This window comes from Mus caroli, unplaced genomic scaffold (assembly GCF_978045245.1).
Source record: "Mus caroli unplaced genomic scaffold, Mus_caroli_1 scaffold_2, whole genome shotgun sequence".
Lineage (NCBI taxonomy): Eukaryota > Metazoa > Chordata > Mammalia > Rodentia > Muridae > Mus > Mus caroli.
The window spans coordinates 100,190,875-100,209,680 of NW_028227257.1; the positions used below are offsets into that span (position 1 = coordinate 100,190,875).

Below are 18,806 nucleotides of genomic sequence, written 5' to 3' on the forward strand. Positions count from 1 at the left end.
CCCAGGGTGGTGCTGCTGGGACTGCTTCCTACCATCTGGTTTCTCATTACATCCTGCCCTGCTTCAGCTGCTAGAGAGGAATTCAGCTTCTTGTGGAGCGCGAAAGTCATTCACGTTTCTTTCGTGCATAATTGAGCTCGTAAACTGTAGAAATTCTGATGTGCTTCTGTGCACGGAACAGTTACAGATGAGCTGCTGGGAGAATAGCCTGAGCAGTCGGTCAGTAGTACAGTAGCAGCTCACATGTGTGGATTGCTCCCGTGAGGTCAGAGCATCTGTTTATACTCTGTCTGCTTGGGTTGGTGGTGGTGGGGGCGTTGGTGATGTGAGCAGAGTATATGCCTGTCAAAGACGGCAGTTCTGGCAGAGCCTTCCCTCAGCTTTGCGTCTCTGAACTGTTTGGATGGCTAAGAGATGCTACTGTGTAATGCTTGAGATTTGTAATGGACTGAGGAATGCTTGTCCTAGCCGCTGAAACTGACTGCACCTGTGTTGTCCTAGGAACATCATCATGGGGTCTACTGATACGGACATCGAAGAATTGGAAAACGCCACTTACAAGTATCTCATTGGAGAACAGACCGAGAAGATGTGGCAGCGCCTGAAGGGGATGTGAGTAAGCTCTCCTCTTGGTCTTATGTTATATTTTCCCCTCAATAAATAGCTGACCGTTAACACAAATAATTGTGGGTGTTACTTGACTTTGAGATTTAGTGTTTCCTTTGCAGAAATTTTCTCTTGAAAACTAAAATATGCCCATTTCAGCTAGCAACTTGTTGAAAGCAGTTTCTGGACCTGCATGTTTTGTATGGAGTAAGGTAAGGCTCTGTGAAATCACTTTCTGTTTACAGTCCAGGGCTTCTGCTCCCTGCTGTGTGTGTTGCTTAGATGTGTGCTTTAGATAAGCACAGAGGGACTAGGAAATCAGCTTGCTTGGTCCTCACTGAAATAATTTCTCTCAGGTAAGTGGAGAGAGAAAAATAAGATGGAGATTTCTTTCTTTGTAAAAAACAAAAATGGGATTAGTAGAATCATAAATTACATATTTATTCTGTGCTTATTCTACGGTGGACAAACTAATATTTTAATAAGAAAATTATTTGTGTGGCAAAACAACATGAAAAGCATATCAAACATATTAGAGCTGTGGTTTAAATTAGTGAGGAATTAAATTTCAATTCCTCACTAATTAGTAAAGTGCAGAATTGCTTCCAGTGTACTGACCGGGTTCTTAACAATACAGAACAGGATGTACAGTTACTCGAAGCAAGACTCGTAATTACCTGAATCCACTTTGGTTCTAGTATTAGCACCTTGCTCATCACCCCCACCCCACCCCACCCCACCCCCACCCCCACCCCCACCCCCATCCCCGTCAGTGTGTGTGAGTTCTGGCCAGTGCTTCACCACAGCACTGTTTATATGCTCCGTTTTAATCATAGCACCAGTTGTAAAAGCCAATGTAACATTTGGCTGGAAATATGAATATTTATAGGTCATTGGAATTTCTAAGTGTATTTTCATATCTCAGAATTAAGTGGGGCATTAGCTTTACAAAGATAACTGTAGGACCACAGTGCTCTGTGGATGGATTTCTGTCTTTAATGCTGTCGCATGTTTACACAGTGTTTCATGGAAGGTAGTATATGGGTAAGCTTATGTCATCGCTTTTATAAAGGACAACTACATCAAACTTTGTTTAGAAGTCCAAATCCTCTCTACTCTTCTCCATCTGGACATAGAGTGCTCTCAGTGTATATATATATATATTTTTTTTCCATTACATGAAGCAATCCATGGTATTGTGGTGCCTCGCATGAAAGCACCCCAATAAATGCAAACAGCAGAGAATAACTTTTAAAAAGGAAGCCATTTTTATAGCCATTGAATGAACGAGAGAGATATCTGTTTCAAAGATCCATTAGAGATTTAGAAGACAGATTCTCTAGAGAAACAAATAATCCTGTCGAAACAAATGGTGGTTCACACAATTAATTAGCATAGATGCAAATTAAGCATCAGCAATTATCAGATGATTTGTGCTCTAACCTAGTGGATGAACATCTGCACTGGGCTGCTATAACTGAGATCACGACCCATTTTAGATTCTTCCTTTACAGGACAGGATGTTTTGTTTGCTCTTGGTATATTGTATTTCCTTAGTTACTCCGAGGCAAAAAGATACCCCGTAGTGACTTTAGAAATATGTCTTCAAACAACTAGAAAATTGATTCCGTGTTTACTCAACCTTTTTGAAAAAAGTTCTCTGACTTTTCACCTTGTCATTTGATAGCAGTTTCTAAGAGGGGTGATGTGGTCTCTCAGCAGCAGAGCTTCTGAGTTGACAGTGGAGTACATCTCTGTGTGCACACTCTGTGTTCTTTTGGAACTATTGCTACACAGAATCACTTAATGATCTCCAGCCAGTTTAGTGTTTTAAAGCCATTCTTACTGACTGAAGTGACTCAGAGCTTTTGTATTCAAGCATGAAGAGATTTGCATTTCGGTTCATTCCTTTTCCTTGCACTTTGACTTAAGACATTTTCAGATTTCCTGGCTTAGGCTTGTCAAAGCAAGAAAGAAGCTCTAAGTTTAAAATCTGCATGACTAATGACAAGCAAATTGTTTAATTATGGTCTTTTGTGTAGTCTGCTTCCAATGCAGTGATGTGCGGGACTCCCCATCCCCTTGATGAAAATGCCTCACCTCTTTAAAACGCAATACTGACTCAAGCTGAATTCTCTCATCAGTGTTGCTCCTGTCTTTGACTTTTAAGTGTCTGCAGTGAAAATCCTGGCACTCACGAATGCTATTAAACAGTTCTGTAATGATTTCTTATTTTGATAAAATAGACTCAGTGCTCACTATTGGATATTTATTTGGAAAGGATTTTATTTGATTTTCTTTTATGATACCCAAATTTATAAACTTATTGCTGTTTTTCAGCAGGCTATACATTTTTAATTTGGCATACAATATGTACATTGTAAGGTTAAATTCAAGTGGAGATGAAAATAAATGAAATATTTATTCATGCAACATGGAAACACAAGCCACTACAGAAGATACTTGGATAGTCTTTCATAGGTATTTTTATATAGTATATTTTAGACAATTTTAAAAAAGTATTGTTTTGCCTTTTACCCCAGCTTACTCTCAAACTTATAATTTTCCTGCTCCATTCTCTCCAATGTTTGGATTGCAAGCATGCACTACCACAACTGGTTTGTATACTCAAAGAGCTTGCTGACAGGAGCCTGATACAGCTGTCTCCTGAGAGGCTCTGCCAGTGCCTGACAAATACAGAAGTGGATGCTCACAGTCATCCATTGGACAGAGCACAGGGTCCCCCAAAAAGGAGCTAGAGAAAGTACCCAAGGAGCTGAAGGGGCTTGCAGCCCCATAAAAGGAACAACAATATGAACTAACCAGTACCTCTAGAGCTCCCTGGGACTAAACCACCAACCAAAGTAAACACATGGTGGGACTCATGGCTCTAGCTATATATATAGCAGAGGATGGCCTAGTCGGCCATCAATGGGAGGAGAGGCCCTTGGTCCCGTGAAGGTTCTATGCCCTATTGTAGGGGAATGCCAGGCCCAGGAAGAAGGAGTAGATGAATTGGTGAGCAGGAGGAGGGGGGAGAAGATAGGAGGTTTTCGGAGGGGAAACTAGGAAAAGGGATAGCATTTGAAATGTCAATAAAGAAAATATCTAATTAAAAAAAAGAAATAATGACAAATTTTGTAAAATTAAGTATCAATTTCTCTTGAGTACTTGGCTCATTTGTTTAATGAACCTTTTTAGTGTGCACATGTTTCAAGTGTGTGGATGCATCTACCGGTGTGCGTATAGGTGTGTGCATGTATGTGTGTGTGCATATGGAGACCAGAGGTCAGGGTTTCTTCCTCGTTCACTTTTCAGCTTAGTTTCTGAGACAAGATCTCACTGATCTTGGAGCTGACCCATTTAGATAGACTGGCTGGCACACCTGAATCCATTCATCTCTGCCTCTGCAGTTCCAGGATCACAGGCTGGCAGCCTTGGAGCTGGTTTCCCCTATCAGTGTTGGGGATATCCAAATGTAGGTCCTTGTGCTTATATGGCAAGCACATTGCCAGTGGAGCCATCTCCCAACTTCATCTATTAACCCTTTGGAGTCTGTTTTACTCAATGTTTGGGATACCGTATAAGCTTATGTAACTCCTTACCTCTTGTTCCTTCTGGAGAGCAAAGATAAAATAGTCTTCTCTCCATTCTCATGAAGACCTCCAAGCCTCACACTGCCGATTTTTAGGTCAACATTTTTCTCACCACTTTCAATTTATTTGCTGCCACTCAGAACAACAATTTAGCATCCTGACATGACTCCTCATCTTTGATGGTGGAAACATGAGCAGTAGTTGTGACATCAGACCCTGGGTAAAGCTGTAATTTGAAATCATCATACACTCGTTCTTAAGTTGTAAATAGTTCAGGGCGTAGGAAAGCCTTCCTTCCTACTTCTCATACCATTCCAACAGCAAATTCAATCCCCTGCTCAGAAGTTCCTTGTGACTCTGTAGCCTCAGCAGAATCCCACACATGAAGGATAGCTACCCACCTGTGGGCTTTGCAGTGACAGAGAATTTATGCATTCTGTGTGATAAGTTGATTTGAACGTTTTATATTGTTTTCAATTGGTAGCACTGATTTTTTTTCAAAATAATGCTTTTTTTGATACCAAAGCTTCCTTCTCCCACACTGGTATCCACAGGTAAGGTACAGGTAGCAACGTAGGCGCTGCTCATCCTTGGCCGTAACTCTTTCTAAGGATTCAGTCCGATAGCTAAAAACATTTCTAGAAACTTGATTGTGTACAATTTTCAGGGAAAATCATGTTAAGTTGTCAAAGAAGCTTACCCAATATATTGTTTCACTTGGTCATTCAACAGGAGCGAAGACAGCCTGAACTCCTCCAAACCATAAGCTATCTAGGCATTATTGCTGGCTCCTTCAGGTCGTATGAGCATAGGACAAGAACTAACCAGACTTTGAATAACCATTTCGTGTCGCATTGCTGATTTTCTCTGTATCTCCACACGTCTCTCTTTATCTTTACAAATGTTTAGATGTTCAGATGTGGGATCGTGAATGGGATGAAACTGGAGAACTTCAAGTTAAGCTTCTTCTACTCTCTCACCTTAATGATAAACATTACTTATCAGCAGTAAAGGGTGATTTGTAGGGACCTAGACAGTGAATGAGGGTGGAAAGACTCTACTCTTTAATTCTAATTAACTCATTTGCTAAAGGAGGCAGTCTGATGCACAATTATCACAGGAAGTTGCCCGGGCCCCATTTCTAAGATTTAACTGCTGTGCATATTTAAACTAGGCAAAGCTTGTAACTGGCAAGAAGTATCGAATGAAGTACCACTGCATTCCCGAGCTGGGATTATACCTTAAGATAAAGCAGCTTCATGAACAAGAAAGAAAAAGGATGCTGTAAATCTCCCACTTCCCACCCTTTACAGCTGCTCCCGTTTGCGTTTCAAGGCTTAGTGTCACCCACAGCATCTCTGTGCCCCTGTTCCGTGTTAGGAGTCCCTGTTCAGGCCTCTGTTTTCTGACTCCCTCCTAACCAGATCTGAGGTTGGCTCTAAGAAAGGCTGCATACTGCCTTTGTTCATTTGAATAAACATCCTTCTTCAGTCAGCTAAGGACTGAGCTTCCTCTTGTAACTCTTGTTCCCATGGCTGTCTATATTAGGGGCAGTTTCCATGTCGTCAGCTTGCAGTACTTCTGTCTTCCGTACACAGCTGAAACCAGGAAGCGTCTCTCCTGTAGAGCTCAGGCTATGCCTTCATCAGGAGCAACTGTTCTACTTCAGGGCCAATAGAGACCTTGTTAAGAAATGCCCAGCATCTCTGCTGGGATTTTCCTTACACAGAAAATTCCTCCCGGCTTTCCTCTTTAGGCTGGTTTTAGTTCATAAAATAGCTGGAACCTTATTTCCATTCCAAAATCTACCTTCTCTTATGAACTGTTGCTTCTGAGTTCAGTTACCAAGTTCACCTTCCTTTTATTCCTGGATTCCCACCCCTCAGCACAGTATCTAAGCACAGAAATACAAGATAATCCATATTTCTGAATGCAAAGTTGCAGGATTGGAGACAGATGCACAGCTAGAACAGGCACTGAGAAGATGGAAGAAAGCAAAGTCTTATGCACTAGTTGCTAGAACTGTGAAGATATAAGATGTCTGCTGTCTTATGTGTCCATATAAATGACTCTAAGATGTAAGTCTTCACAGTTATTTATTCATGTATCTTGTGAAGCATGAATTTGGACATAGGACCATGTTCTTCTAAAACAAGCAGACATTCTCAGAATAGTGATCCAGAAACATCACCAGAACAGAATGTAGAAAGGAGATTGTGAAAGACTCCCCAGATCTCATCGTAGATGGACTAGGGTCTCCCTCAGGGTCACACACGTTCCAATCTCTAGCATTTGTGAATGTTGCCCTATCTAGAAAACAGGATTGAAGCAGCACACTGGGTTAAGGTTTCCAAATAATCAATTCTCAAATACATCTCTTATCCTGGATTACCCAGACCACCTAGGTAACCCCATGTGGTCACAGAACCTCTTGCCAATTGAATCCAGGCAGACAAAGAGGAGGTCAGAGTAGAGTGGTGTGAAAAGTGATAGCTTGTAGATTCCAGCCCTGAGATTGGGCAAAGCAGGCCATGCAACCAAAGAATATGGGGATCTTAAGAAAGTAGTCTATGAAGTCTTCCAGGGTCTTCAGGGAGAACGTGGCCCAGATGACACCTTTATATTAGCTCAGAAAAAAAAAAGACATCAAATTTATGACATTCCAAATAGAAGACAACTCAACCTATGTATATTTTAAGGATACTGGGTTTTGTGATAAATTTATTATGGTGGCGGCAAGAAACTACAATAAGTTTCCTGTACTAGGAAAGCACTGTTTAATAAATACGACCATTCTTCTCCTTTCCTTCCCTTTCTCTGCACAGTTGATCCCTAGAGATATAAACAATGGTTTATAATATGTTGGAGCTGGGCAGTCTTGATATTGTATCACTGGATGTCTCCAGTAGCTCTATATTGTCTGGCTTCCATGCCCAAACCAGCAGTTTTCTGTCACACTCTATGTGAGAGTATACAGTGAATTAAATTTCAAGTTTTAGAGGAGAATATCTCTTGAGGATTGTTGAAAAATCTGTTCTTGTTCTTACATTGTTAAGCATGAAGTAATCAAGTGAATCGTCAAAAAATTTGTATTTTAGACATGAGACTAACTTGGTTTGGAAAAAAAATCACTTACTTGTATTTTTACTTTAGAGTTTACATTTAAACTTTATATGCCCCAGTACAGGGGAACACCAGGGCCAAGAAGTGGGAGTGGGTGGGTAGGGGAGCAGGGCAGGGGGAGGGTACAGGGAACTTTCAGGATAGCATTTGAAATGGAAATAAAGAAAATATCTAATAAAAAAGAAAAACTTATAAATCTCAATGTTTCAATAATATTTTATTATTGTCTATGGAATAAACGTTCTTTTGGTGGGGTTAAAATGGCAATCTATTATTTCTTATGCTATGTATTTTTCTTAGTCAGGTTAGATGCGAATGTTACTAATTTTCTGAACTTCTCTTTTAACTGTGAAACCCAATTTTATTGCTCACTACTCACTTACTCATTCAGTAAATGTCCAGTCGCTTTCCCTATGCATGTATATTAGACAGCAGAGCATTGAGAAGGTGAATTATAAAAAGCAAGGTAGCCTATGATAAGAAGTAGCCTGTGAACGGGCACCGAGGTTCTTTTAAGAAGGACTTTTGGATGGTCATGGTTGATTTCACTCAGAAGACTTTCCAAGTGAGATAGGGAAAAAGTGCTACCTAGGATGTTAGTGTGCGAGACGGCCCAATAAATGACACTGTCAACCCCTGATGAAGTTTAGCATCTGGTGAGGGATGGATTTAGGGGGCCACTCAATGGAGATCAAAATGTAAGTTTTAATGTAATAAAACTTTCATTGTCTTTGGTGTGCAGCTTAATGTGTCAGAGGGCCCCTGACAGCATCTATCTCCCCAAATACAGATCCTGAAAAATCTCCCCTCCTAAATTTACCTCATGACTTAGAAAAAATGAGACTCTACTTTCTCCACGCACAGATTTCTTCCCTATTCACCAAGAGGGAAAAATCTAGTTGCCAGGCCCAGCTGCATCCACCACGATTCATAATCCAAACAGGTGATTCTTTTATTTGCAGCAAAGCAGGAAAGAGGTCTAGGAAGCTTCTCCACTGAAAAGGGTTCAGGAGCAGAGAAAAGCGCTAGGACCTAATGCTGTCACACCTTGAAGACAACATAGCAACAATGGCATAGATTATGTGGCCACAGCATAACACATCCCTGCACACAATAGGTCCTTCTGACACTGTGATCACTAATACTCCCACGACACCCATCTTTAGTGCATGCTGTCCCCACTACTCACTAAAATATGATCTTCATGTTACCTTTCAATACCTTAGTTTTTCAGGTGTGAACTGGAAATATCTCCTATCTTACAGATGTTAAAGAGTTTAAATTAATTGCTAATTATAAATTTTTTGAATAGTATCTATAATCCCACAAACCTTAGCAGTTATTACTATTGCTAATTTTGTATACTGAGCCATAAATTTTGAGGTGATTGGCACTATGTAATACAGGCTGGTTTCAAACTTTCTTTTTCTTTCTTTATTTTATTGGGTATTTATTTCATTATCATTTCCAATGCTATCCCAAAAGTCCCCCACACGCTCCCCCACCCACTTCCACACCCACCCACTCCCACTTCTTGGACCTGGCATTCCCCTGTAATGAGGCATATAAAGTTTGCACGACCAATGGGCCTCTCTTTCCATTGATGACTGACTAGGCCATCTTATGATTCATATGCAGATAGAGACATGAGCTGGGGGGGGGTATTGGTTAGTTCATATTGTTGTTCTACCTATAGGATTGCAGATCCCTTCAGCTTCTTGGGTACTTTCTCTAGCTCCTCCATTCGGGAACCTGTGATCCATCCAATAGCTGACTGTGAGCATCCACTTCTGTGTTTGCCAGGCCTCGGCATAGTCTCACAAGAGACAGCCATATCTGGGTCCTTTCAGCAAAATCTTGCTAGTGTATGCAATGATGTCAGCATTTAGAGGCTGATTATGGGATGGGTCCCCAGGTATGGCAGTCTCTAGATGGTCCATCCTTTCCTCTCATCTCCAAACTTTGTCTCTGTAACTCCTTCCATGGGTGTTTTGTTCCCAATTCTAAGAAGGGGCAAAGTGTCCACACTTTGGTCTTCGTTCTTCTTGAGTTTCATGTGCTTAGCAAATTGTATCTTATATCTTGGGTATTCTAAGTTTCTGGACTAAAATCCACTTATCAGTGAGTACATATTGTTCGAGTTCCTTTGTGATTGGGTTACCTCACTCAGGATGATGCCCTCTAGGTCCATCTATTTGCCTAGGAATTTCATAAATAAATTCTTTTTAATGGCTGAGTTGTACTTCATGGTGTAAATGTACCATATTTTCTGTATCCATTCCTCTGTTGAGGGGCATCTGGGTTTTTTTCCAGCTTCTGGCTATTATAAATAAGGCTGCTATGAACATAGTGGAGCATGTGTCCTACTTATTGGTTGGAACATCTTCTGGATATATGTCCAGGAGAGGTATTGCGGGATCCTCCAGTAGTACTATGTCCAATTTTCTGAGGAACCACCAGACTGATTTCCAGAGTGGTAGTACAAGCTTGCAATCCCATCAACAATGGAGGAGTGTTCCTCTTTCTCCACATCCTCGCCAGCATCTGCTGTCACCTGAATTTTTGATCTTAGCCATTCTGACTGGTGTGAGATGGAATCTCAGGGTTGTTTTGATTTGCATTTCCCTGATGATTAAGGATGTTGAACATTTTTTCAGGTGCTTCTCAGCCATTCGGTATTCCTCAGGTGAGAATTGTTTGTTTAGCTCTGAGCCCCATTTTTTAATGGGGTTATTTGATTTTCTGGAGTCCACCTTCTTGAGTTCTTTATATGTATTGGATATTAGTCCCCTATCTGATCCTTTCCCAATCTGTTGGTGGCCTTTTTGTCGTACTGACGGTGTCTTGTTGTTGGTGTCTTTTGCCTTGCAGAAGCTTGGCAATTTTATGAGGTCCCATATGTCGATTCTCAATCTTACAGCACAAGCCATTGCTGTTCTATTTAGGAATTTTCCCCCTGTACCCATATCTTCGAGGGTTTCCCCTACTTTCGCCTCTATAAGTTTCAGTGTCTCTGGTTTTATGTGGAGTTCCTTAGTCCACTTAGATTTGACCTAAGTACAAGGAGATAGGAATGGATCAATTCACATTCTTCTGCATGATAACTGCCAGTTGTACCAGCACCATTTGTTGAAAATGCTGTCTTTTTTCCACTGGATGGTTTTTGCTCCCTTGTCAAAGATCAAGTGACCATAGATGTGTGGGTTCATTTCTGGGTCTTCAATTCTATTCCATTGGTCTACTTGTCTGTCACTATACCAGCACCATGCAGTTTTTATCACAATTGCTCTGTAGTACAGCTTTAGGTCAGGCATGGTGATTCCACCAGAGGTTCTTTTATCCTTGAGAAGAGTTTTTGCTATCCTAGGTTTTTTGTTATTCCAGATGAATTTGCAGATTGACCTTTCTAATTCGTTGAAGAATTGAGTTGGAATTTTGATGGGGATTGCATTGAATCTGTAGATTGCTTTTGGCAAGATAGCCATTTTTACTATATTGATCCTGCCAATCCATGAGCATGGGAGATCTTTCCATCTTCTGAAATCTTGAATTTCTTTCTTCAGAGACTTGAAGTTCTTATCATACAGATCTTTCACTTCCTTAATTAGAGTCACGCCAAGGTACTTTATATTATTTGTGACTATTGAGAACGGTGTTGTTTCCCTAATTTCTTTCCCAGCCTGTTTATCCTTTGTGTACAGAAAGGCCATTGACTTGTTTGAGTTAATTTTATATCCAGCTACTTCACTGAAGCTGTTTATCAGGCTTAGGAGTTCTCTGGTGGAATTTTTAGGGTCACTTATATATACTATCATATCATCAGCAAAAAGTGATATTTTGACTTCTTCCTTTCCAATTTGTACCCCCTTGATCTCCTTATGTTGTCGAATTGCTCTGGCTAGGACTTCAAGTACAATGTTGAATAGGTAGGGAGAGAGTGGGCAGCCTTATCTAGTCCCTGATTTTAGTGGGATTGCTTCCAGCTTTTCACCATTTACTTTGATGTTGGCTACTGGTTTGCTGTAGATTGCTTTTATTATGTTTAGGTATGGACCTTGAATTCCTGTTCTTTCCAAGACTTTTATCATGAATGGGTGCTAGATTTTGTCAAATGCTTTCTCTGCATCTAACGAGATGATCATGTGGTTTTTTTGTCTTTGAGTTTGCTTTTATACTGGATTATGTTGATGGATTTCCGTATATTGAACCATTCCTGCATCCCTGGGATGAATCCTATTTGGTCAGGATGGATGATTGTTTTGATGTGTTCTTGGATTCGGTTAGCGAGAACTTTATTGAGGATTTTTGCATCAATATTCATAAGGGAAATTAGTCTGAAGTTCTCTATCTTTGTTGGGTCTTTTTGTGATTCAGGTATCAGAGTAATTGTGGCTTCATAGAATGAGTTGGGTAGAGTACCTTCTGTTTCTATTTTGTGGAATAGTTTGTGAAGGACTGGGGTTAGATCTTCTTTGAAGGTCTGATAGAACTCTGCACTAAACCCATCTGGTCCTGGGCTTTTTTTGGTTGGGAGACTATTAATGACTGCTTCTATTTCTTTAGGGGATATGGGGCTGTTTAGATCATTAACCTGATCTTGATTTAACTTTGGTACCTGGTATCTGTCCAGAAACTTGTCCATTTCAACCAGGTTCTCCAGTTTTGTTGAGTGTAGCCTTTTGTAGAAGGATCTGATGGTGTTTTGAATTTCTTCAGGATCTGTTGTTATGTCTCCCTTTTCATGTCTGATTTTGTTAATTAGGATACTTTCCCTGTGCCCTCTAGTGAGTCTGGCTAAGGGTTTATCTATCTTGTTGATTTTATCAAAGAACCTGCTCCTCGTTTGGTTGATACTTTGAATAGTACTTCTTGTTTCCACTTGGTTGATTTCACCCCTGAGTTTGATTATTTCCTCCAGTCTACTCCTCTTGGGTGAATTTGCTTCCTTTTGTTCTAGAACTTTTAGGTGTGTTGTCAAGGTGCTAATATGTGCTCTCTCTAGTTTCTTTTTGGAGGCACTCAAGGCTATGAGTTTTCCTCTTAGAAATGCTTTCATTGTGTCCCATAAGTTTGGGTATGTTGTGGCTTCATTTTCATTAAACTCCAAAAAGTCCTTAATTTCTTTCTTTATTCCTTCCTTGACCAAGGTATCATTGAGAAGAGTGTTGTTCAGTTTCCACGTGAATGTTGGCTTTCTAATATTTATTTTGTTATTGAAGATCAGCCTTAATTCATGGTGATCTGATAGGATGCATGGGACAATTTCAATATTTTTGTATCTGTTGAGGCTTGTTTTGTGACCAATTCTGTGGTCAGTTTTGGAGAAGGTACCATGAGGTGCTGAGAAGAAGGTATATCCTTTTGTTTTAGGATAAATTGTTCTGTAGGTATCTGTTAGATCCATTTGTTTTATAACTTCTGTTAGTTTCACTGTGTCCCTGTTAATTTCTGTTTCCATGATCTGTCCATTGGTGAAAGTGGTGTGTTGAAGTCTCCCACTATTATTGTGTGAGGTGCAATGTGTACTTTGAGTTTTACTAAAGTTTCTTTAATGAATGTGGCTGCCCTTGTATTTGGAGCATAGATATTCAGAATTGAGAATTCCTCTTGGAAGATTTTACCTTTGATGAGTATGAAGTGCCCCTTCTTGTCTTTTTTGATGACTTTGGTTTGGATGTCGATTTTATTAGATATTAGAATGGCTACTCTAGCTTGTTTCTTCAGACCATTTGCTTGGAAAATTGTTTTCCAGCCTTTCATTCTGAGGTAGTGTCTGTCTTTTTCTCTGAGATGGGTTTCCTATAAGCAGCAAAAGTTTGGGTCCTGTTTGTGTAGCCAGTCTGTTAGTCTATGTCTTTTTATTGGGGAATTGAGTCCATTGATATTAAGAGATATTAAGGAAAAGTATTTGTTGCTTCCTATTATTTTTGTTGTTAAAGTTGGCATTCTGTTCTTGTGGCTGTCTTCTTTTACTTTTTCTAGGACGTGGTTTCCATCCTTGTATTTTTTTTTCCTGTTATTATCCTTTGAAGGGCAGGATTCGTGGAAAAATAATGTGTGAATTTAGTTCTGTTGTGGAATACTTTTGTTTCTCCATCTAAGGTAATTGAAAGTTTGGCTGGGTATAGTAGCCTGGGTTGGCATTTGTGTTCTCTTAATGTCTGTATAACATCTTTCCAGGCTCTTTCATAGTCTCTGGTGAAAAATCTGGTACAATTCTGATAGGCTTGCCCTTATATGTTACTTGACCTTTTTCCCTTACTGCTTTTAGTATTGTATCTTTATTTAGTGCATTTGTTCTTCTGATTATTATGTGTCGGGAGGAATTTCTTTACTGGTCCAGTCTATTTGGAGTTCTGTAGGCTTCTTGTATGTTCATGGGCATCTCTTTCTTTAGGATTGCGAAGTTTTCTTCTATAATTTTGTTGAAGATGTTTGCTGGCCCTTTGAGTCGAAAATCTTCATTATCATCCCTCCTATTATCTGTAGGTTTGGTCTTCTCATTATGTCCTGGATTTCCTGGATGTTTTGAGTTAGGATCTTTTTGCATTTTGCATTTTCTTTGATTGTTGTGCTGATATTCTCTATGGAATCTCCTGCCCCTGAGATTCTCTCTTCCACCTCTTGTATTCTGTTGCTGATGCTTGTATCTATGGTTCCAGATTTCTTTCCTAGGGTTTCTATCTCCAGTGTTGCCTCACTTTGGGTTTTCTTTATTGTGTCTACTTCCCTTTTTAGGTCTTGGTTGGTTTTATTCAATTCCATCACCTTTTTGGTTGTGTTTTCCTGCAATTCTTTAAGGAATTTTTGTGCTTCCTCTTTAAGGTCTTCTACCTGTTTAGCAATGTTCTCCTGTATTTCTTTGAGTGAGTTATTAAAGTCCTTCTTGATGTCCTCTACTATCATCATGAGATATGCTTTTAAATCCGGGTCTAACTTTTCGGGTGTGTTGGGGTGCCCTGGACTGGGCGAGGTGGTAGTGCTTGGTTCTGATGATGGTGAGTGGTCTTGGTTTCTGTTAGTAAGATTCTTACGTTTTCCTTTCACCATCTGGTAATATCTAGAGTTAGTTGATTTAGTTGTCTCTGCTTAGACATTTTTCCTCTCATGATTCTGTTAGCCTCTATCAGCAGACCTGGGAGACTAGATATCTCTTCTGAGTTTCAGTGGTCAGAGCACTCTCTGCAGGCAAGATTTCCTCTTACAGGGAAGGTGCACAGATATCCGGTGTTTGGACCTCCCTCCTGGCCGAAGATGAAGGCCCAAAACAGGACCTGTCCCAGAAGCTGTGTTGCTTTGGCCTGTCACAGAAGCTGTTAGCTTTTGTAGTCCACACTCTCACCTATGCATACTACTCTTGGCGGAGTCCTGGAACCAAGATTGGTTTCAAACTTTCAATATTCCTGTCTGTGTTTAGAGAACTAAGAACTAAGATTACAGACATGTGCTAGCATGCCTGGTTCGAAAATTCTATAATTTTAAAGGTACTTTTGTTACCAGAGTTAGCAGGCAGAATAAAGTGGGCAATTTATTAAAGCTTTCTCTTAGCCCAGTGGACCTTCTCTTATAGGTGTTCCTCAAGTTCTTTTCTTAGTATGGCAAACTTTAAATTTGAAGGACTTACATTACTTTGGGGCTGGAGGTAGAGGATTCCAGAGAGAAAGCTTAGAAGCCGTGCAAGTTTCACAGTGGAAGGATGTACTGATGTTTTAAAGTGAAGTTTATCTCTCTATGGTCATGTATGGCTGCAGGCTAGATAGAGTTCCTGAGTTACTGGTTTGCAATCAGTTGACTTCTCAGTAACAGCTGTGATGTCCCATGTCTGCCCCTTTGCTGACATATTTTAGAAAATGTCACATTGTCATTATGCCTCTAGATTTTGTCTTGTACCATATTTCAGTCAGCTAGTCTAGTGGTAGCTATGGCTAACTATAGTTAAGAGAATTAAAATGGAAGTTGGGGAGATTGCTCAGTGGTTAAAGTCTTTGGCCAAGCAAGCATAACCACCGTTTAGAGTCTTGGACTCTATGTAAAGTGCTCGGTGAGAATGACAGCTAAGTCTAAGTCTAGCCTTGGAAGGTGGAGACAGGGATGAAAGCAAGCTGGCTAGAGAGACTGACTAGTCAGCAAGTTATGCGTTTTATGGAAGGACCCAGACACAATGAACAAGGTTGAAAGGTAATAGAGTATGATTCACAACATCAACCTTGGGTTTCCACATGCAGGCAGCCACACACGTATGCATGTGCACTCACCTCACAATATGCTCTCACACATGCAAACATGTACAAGCATGTACACATGTGGAAACACATACACACACACACACACACACACACACACAGACATAAATGAAAGCCAAAGGACACAAAAATGGCAACGAGTCATTAGAAGAATAAAAATGAAGTGACATCTTTTGGGCTTCTTTAAGCTATACTCTCTTGAAGTTGTTTAAAGATTAATTGTACATTTTATAAAATATTAAAAGACAGGTTTTTACTAAATAGGTCTTACATGGTCAAAGATACAGATAATTTTTGTAGGCAAACTTCAACATTTATAGCTACTCATATAAATTTATAATGGGTCATAAAGAACTAGTTAGTTTCTAAGCACCAAAGACTTCAGGAGAAGGAAAAAATGGATCTTAATTAAACTGTGCATGAAGGCTGGGATGTAGCTCAATGGTAGTATAAAGAATGAGGGCATGGTGTCAATCCTCAGAAACATAGGCAGAGAAGAATGACATCAGTACCCAACTCTGCATGAGCTTGCTGACCAATCAGGTTCTAGATAATTCTGATGAAAATCAAAGTAGATTTGTGAGGAAAAACAGGGTTCTAACTCTGTTTCTAATCAACTTAAAACTGGACTTTCTAAACATTAGTTCAACTCTAGTAAGAACAAGATGAAGGAAAACTACCACTTCAGGATTGACCCCATTTCTTACTAAAATGTTTCAGAATCATTTCAGAGTTGAGTTGGAGAAGTAATCGTATCTGTAAAGTTTTTGTGCCTGATACTTTCTGAAACATTTTCCCTTTTAAGAGATTTTTATTGAGTGTGTCTATTTTATCTGGTACTTTGTTAATCAAGTGTACATTCATCTAAAGGTATGACACATTCATGCAAACGTTCATGGCACATAGAACACACTCTGAAGCGGTTTTCTTTTGATTTATATGTTTTAAAATAATCATCTCCAGGTTTTCTTCTGAGAAAACTGACCATGTGGCCAGGTCCCATAATTAACAGGGAGGAGCTAGATTCCCGGGTCCATTCTTAATTCATTTAACACTGGATTAGATACTTCAGCTCAGTGCTCAAGATACACTAGGAATTAAAAACAATTCTCCTGTCTTGACTTTTCCACAATCCTGCCATCTGTTTGCCTAACTTTGCATGCTTGAGACTGAAGTCCAAAGGGAGGCAGCACTTGGTTTCCATCTTGTAGATGTCAGAAACTCTTCACAGTTGTCCCCTGCACTCCAGGATGTACAATGTCACCAGCTTTTCAGTTTACCGACTTAAACAGTGATCCTTGCTTGCATCTATACGTGAATTTGATATTCTGAAACTCTTTTTTCCCCAGAGCTTGGACCTTTGCAGTATTGCTCTAATTCTCTTGACCCTGTGCCCCAAACAACTGAAAGAAAAGACCCAGAATATTTTATATGCCAATGAGATGAGGCTAAATCTATGACTCTGAAGATTAAAACTAGACATTTTTTTCCTTTATGATAACCCTCCTTTTCTTGTCATAAAAGATTGTAAGCACACAATAACAGTTTTCCTTCAAGTGAAGTGAGCAGTCTTTTTTCATTTTGTTTATGATAGACAAATCAGCTTAGTGGGGTTCTTCTATTTTACTTTCCGAGGCAAACAGAAACCCTGCTCTTCCCCAGGCTGTGCTTGGTATCCAGATGAAGGAGCCCCTTTATGAATTTCAGAACGTCCTAATTTTCCAGCACTCATCGCTCTTTCAAACATGAATAATAGGCATATTTTTGATATGTGTAGTCCTCTTGACTCTTTATTTTCCAGCAAAACCTCGGCTTTAATATCTGGAGCTTTCTAGCAAGTCTCTGTTCTCCAGAAGTCCCTTTGCCCCCACCCTGCCCCATGCTCTTTACTCTAGGGGTCCAACTCATTCATAACTTTGGGTATCCATGCTCTTGGATTGCCCCTCTCTGATAGTGACTCTTGGTTATGCAATGTGCATTCGCCACTGGGACCTTAGCTTAGAAAAGCCAGGGAAGGAATAGCAATTGTTGTAAGAAAAGGCGTCTCTCTCTGCAGCACATAAAGAAGCCTGGTCAAGATGGACATGCAAAGCAGATATTCACCATTCAACTGAATCCCCTCTGTATCTTCCAGACATGTAGGCAAGGACAGCCTGGACTAGACAATTTCTTCACCATTACAAAGGGATAATAACATGCTCATTCTTTAGGAGCAATAAGGTTTGGGTTAGTATACACACACACACACACACACACACACACACACACACACACACACACCTGTTATTTGCCTCTAAGAAGTTTTTCCTGCCATTTTATGGTTCCAACAGTTTCTTCTATGTGTTACTGTTTAATTTTCCTATCATCTATAGTTTATCTATACAAACAACTACTAAACATTTTAGAGACTAGAAAAGTACCAGCCCTCTCATAACCGCCCCCCAAAAAAAGAAGAAGAAGAAGAAAAGAAAAAAATTAAAAAAATGGAGGTCTTCATTTTCTGAAAATCAGTCCAGTGAAATTTCTTCCATGCTGTTTTTGCTAGGAGAAGTATGAATGATGTGTATGCACTTAGAATATTTCTCACAAAACCTGCCCGTTCAGTGGCTTGTGTACTGAAGTCGTATTTTTGTTAAATTTCTGTGAACAAATATAATTTCCCATCAAATAGAAAGGTGACATGGAGTAAGGCAGGGAAGCTACACAGTTGTGTAAAAGAAGATGGTTCATATCTTGTTACCCTAGCAACAGGAACTGGCAAGCCCAGGAGTTTCCACACATCCTGTTGCCCTGACAACAGGTCATACAAGGTCTGGGAAGGTCCAATCCCAAGTATTCTAGGTCTCTTCTTTGAAAGAACAAAGTAAAACGACCAAGTATTGTTAAATCTTATTCCCTTTAAACACAATTTTTCAAATTTTCAAAATATTTCAATGGTTATCTTTTCAGACTTGAAAGAGGTTTGAAAAAAATCACAGCCTTCATTTTTGTATTCATGAGTGCAGAAACATTTACTAATTTTTGGTTGGTTCAAAGGAACATTACTAAAAATTGAGGAAGAAATAACAACAACAACAACAACAAATGGAGAGAACAGGCTATCAGAATCAGTCAAAGCCAGAGCACAGAGGTCCTATAACTGAAAATTCAGCTGGAGTCAGTAAGTCATGAGAGGCAGGCTTGGCTCAGTTTTAGTCTGTCCAAATGAGTCCTTTGCTGTTTGCTGGCATCTGTCTCC

At 39.9% G+C, this 18,806-nt stretch overlaps 1 protein-coding gene across 3 annotated transcripts in view; it reads left to right on the top strand.

Moving 5' to 3' along the window:
• The window catches only part of Pde1a (phosphodiesterase 1A), a 281,786-nt gene continuing 262,980 nt past the window's right edge, over window positions 1-18,806 (top strand). The window contains exons 1-2 of one of the 3 annotated variants that reach the window (XM_021151272.3): window positions 1-265; window positions 502-612. In XM_021151272.3, the coding sequence (XP_021006931.1) occupies window positions 512-612 (101 nt within the window). In that variant the 5' untranslated portion in view covers window positions 1-265; window positions 502-511. The remainder of the gene's footprint in view (window positions 266-501; window positions 613-18,806) is intronic. The other 2 variants (XM_029470636.2, XM_029470625.2) reach the window with 2 other exon arrangements.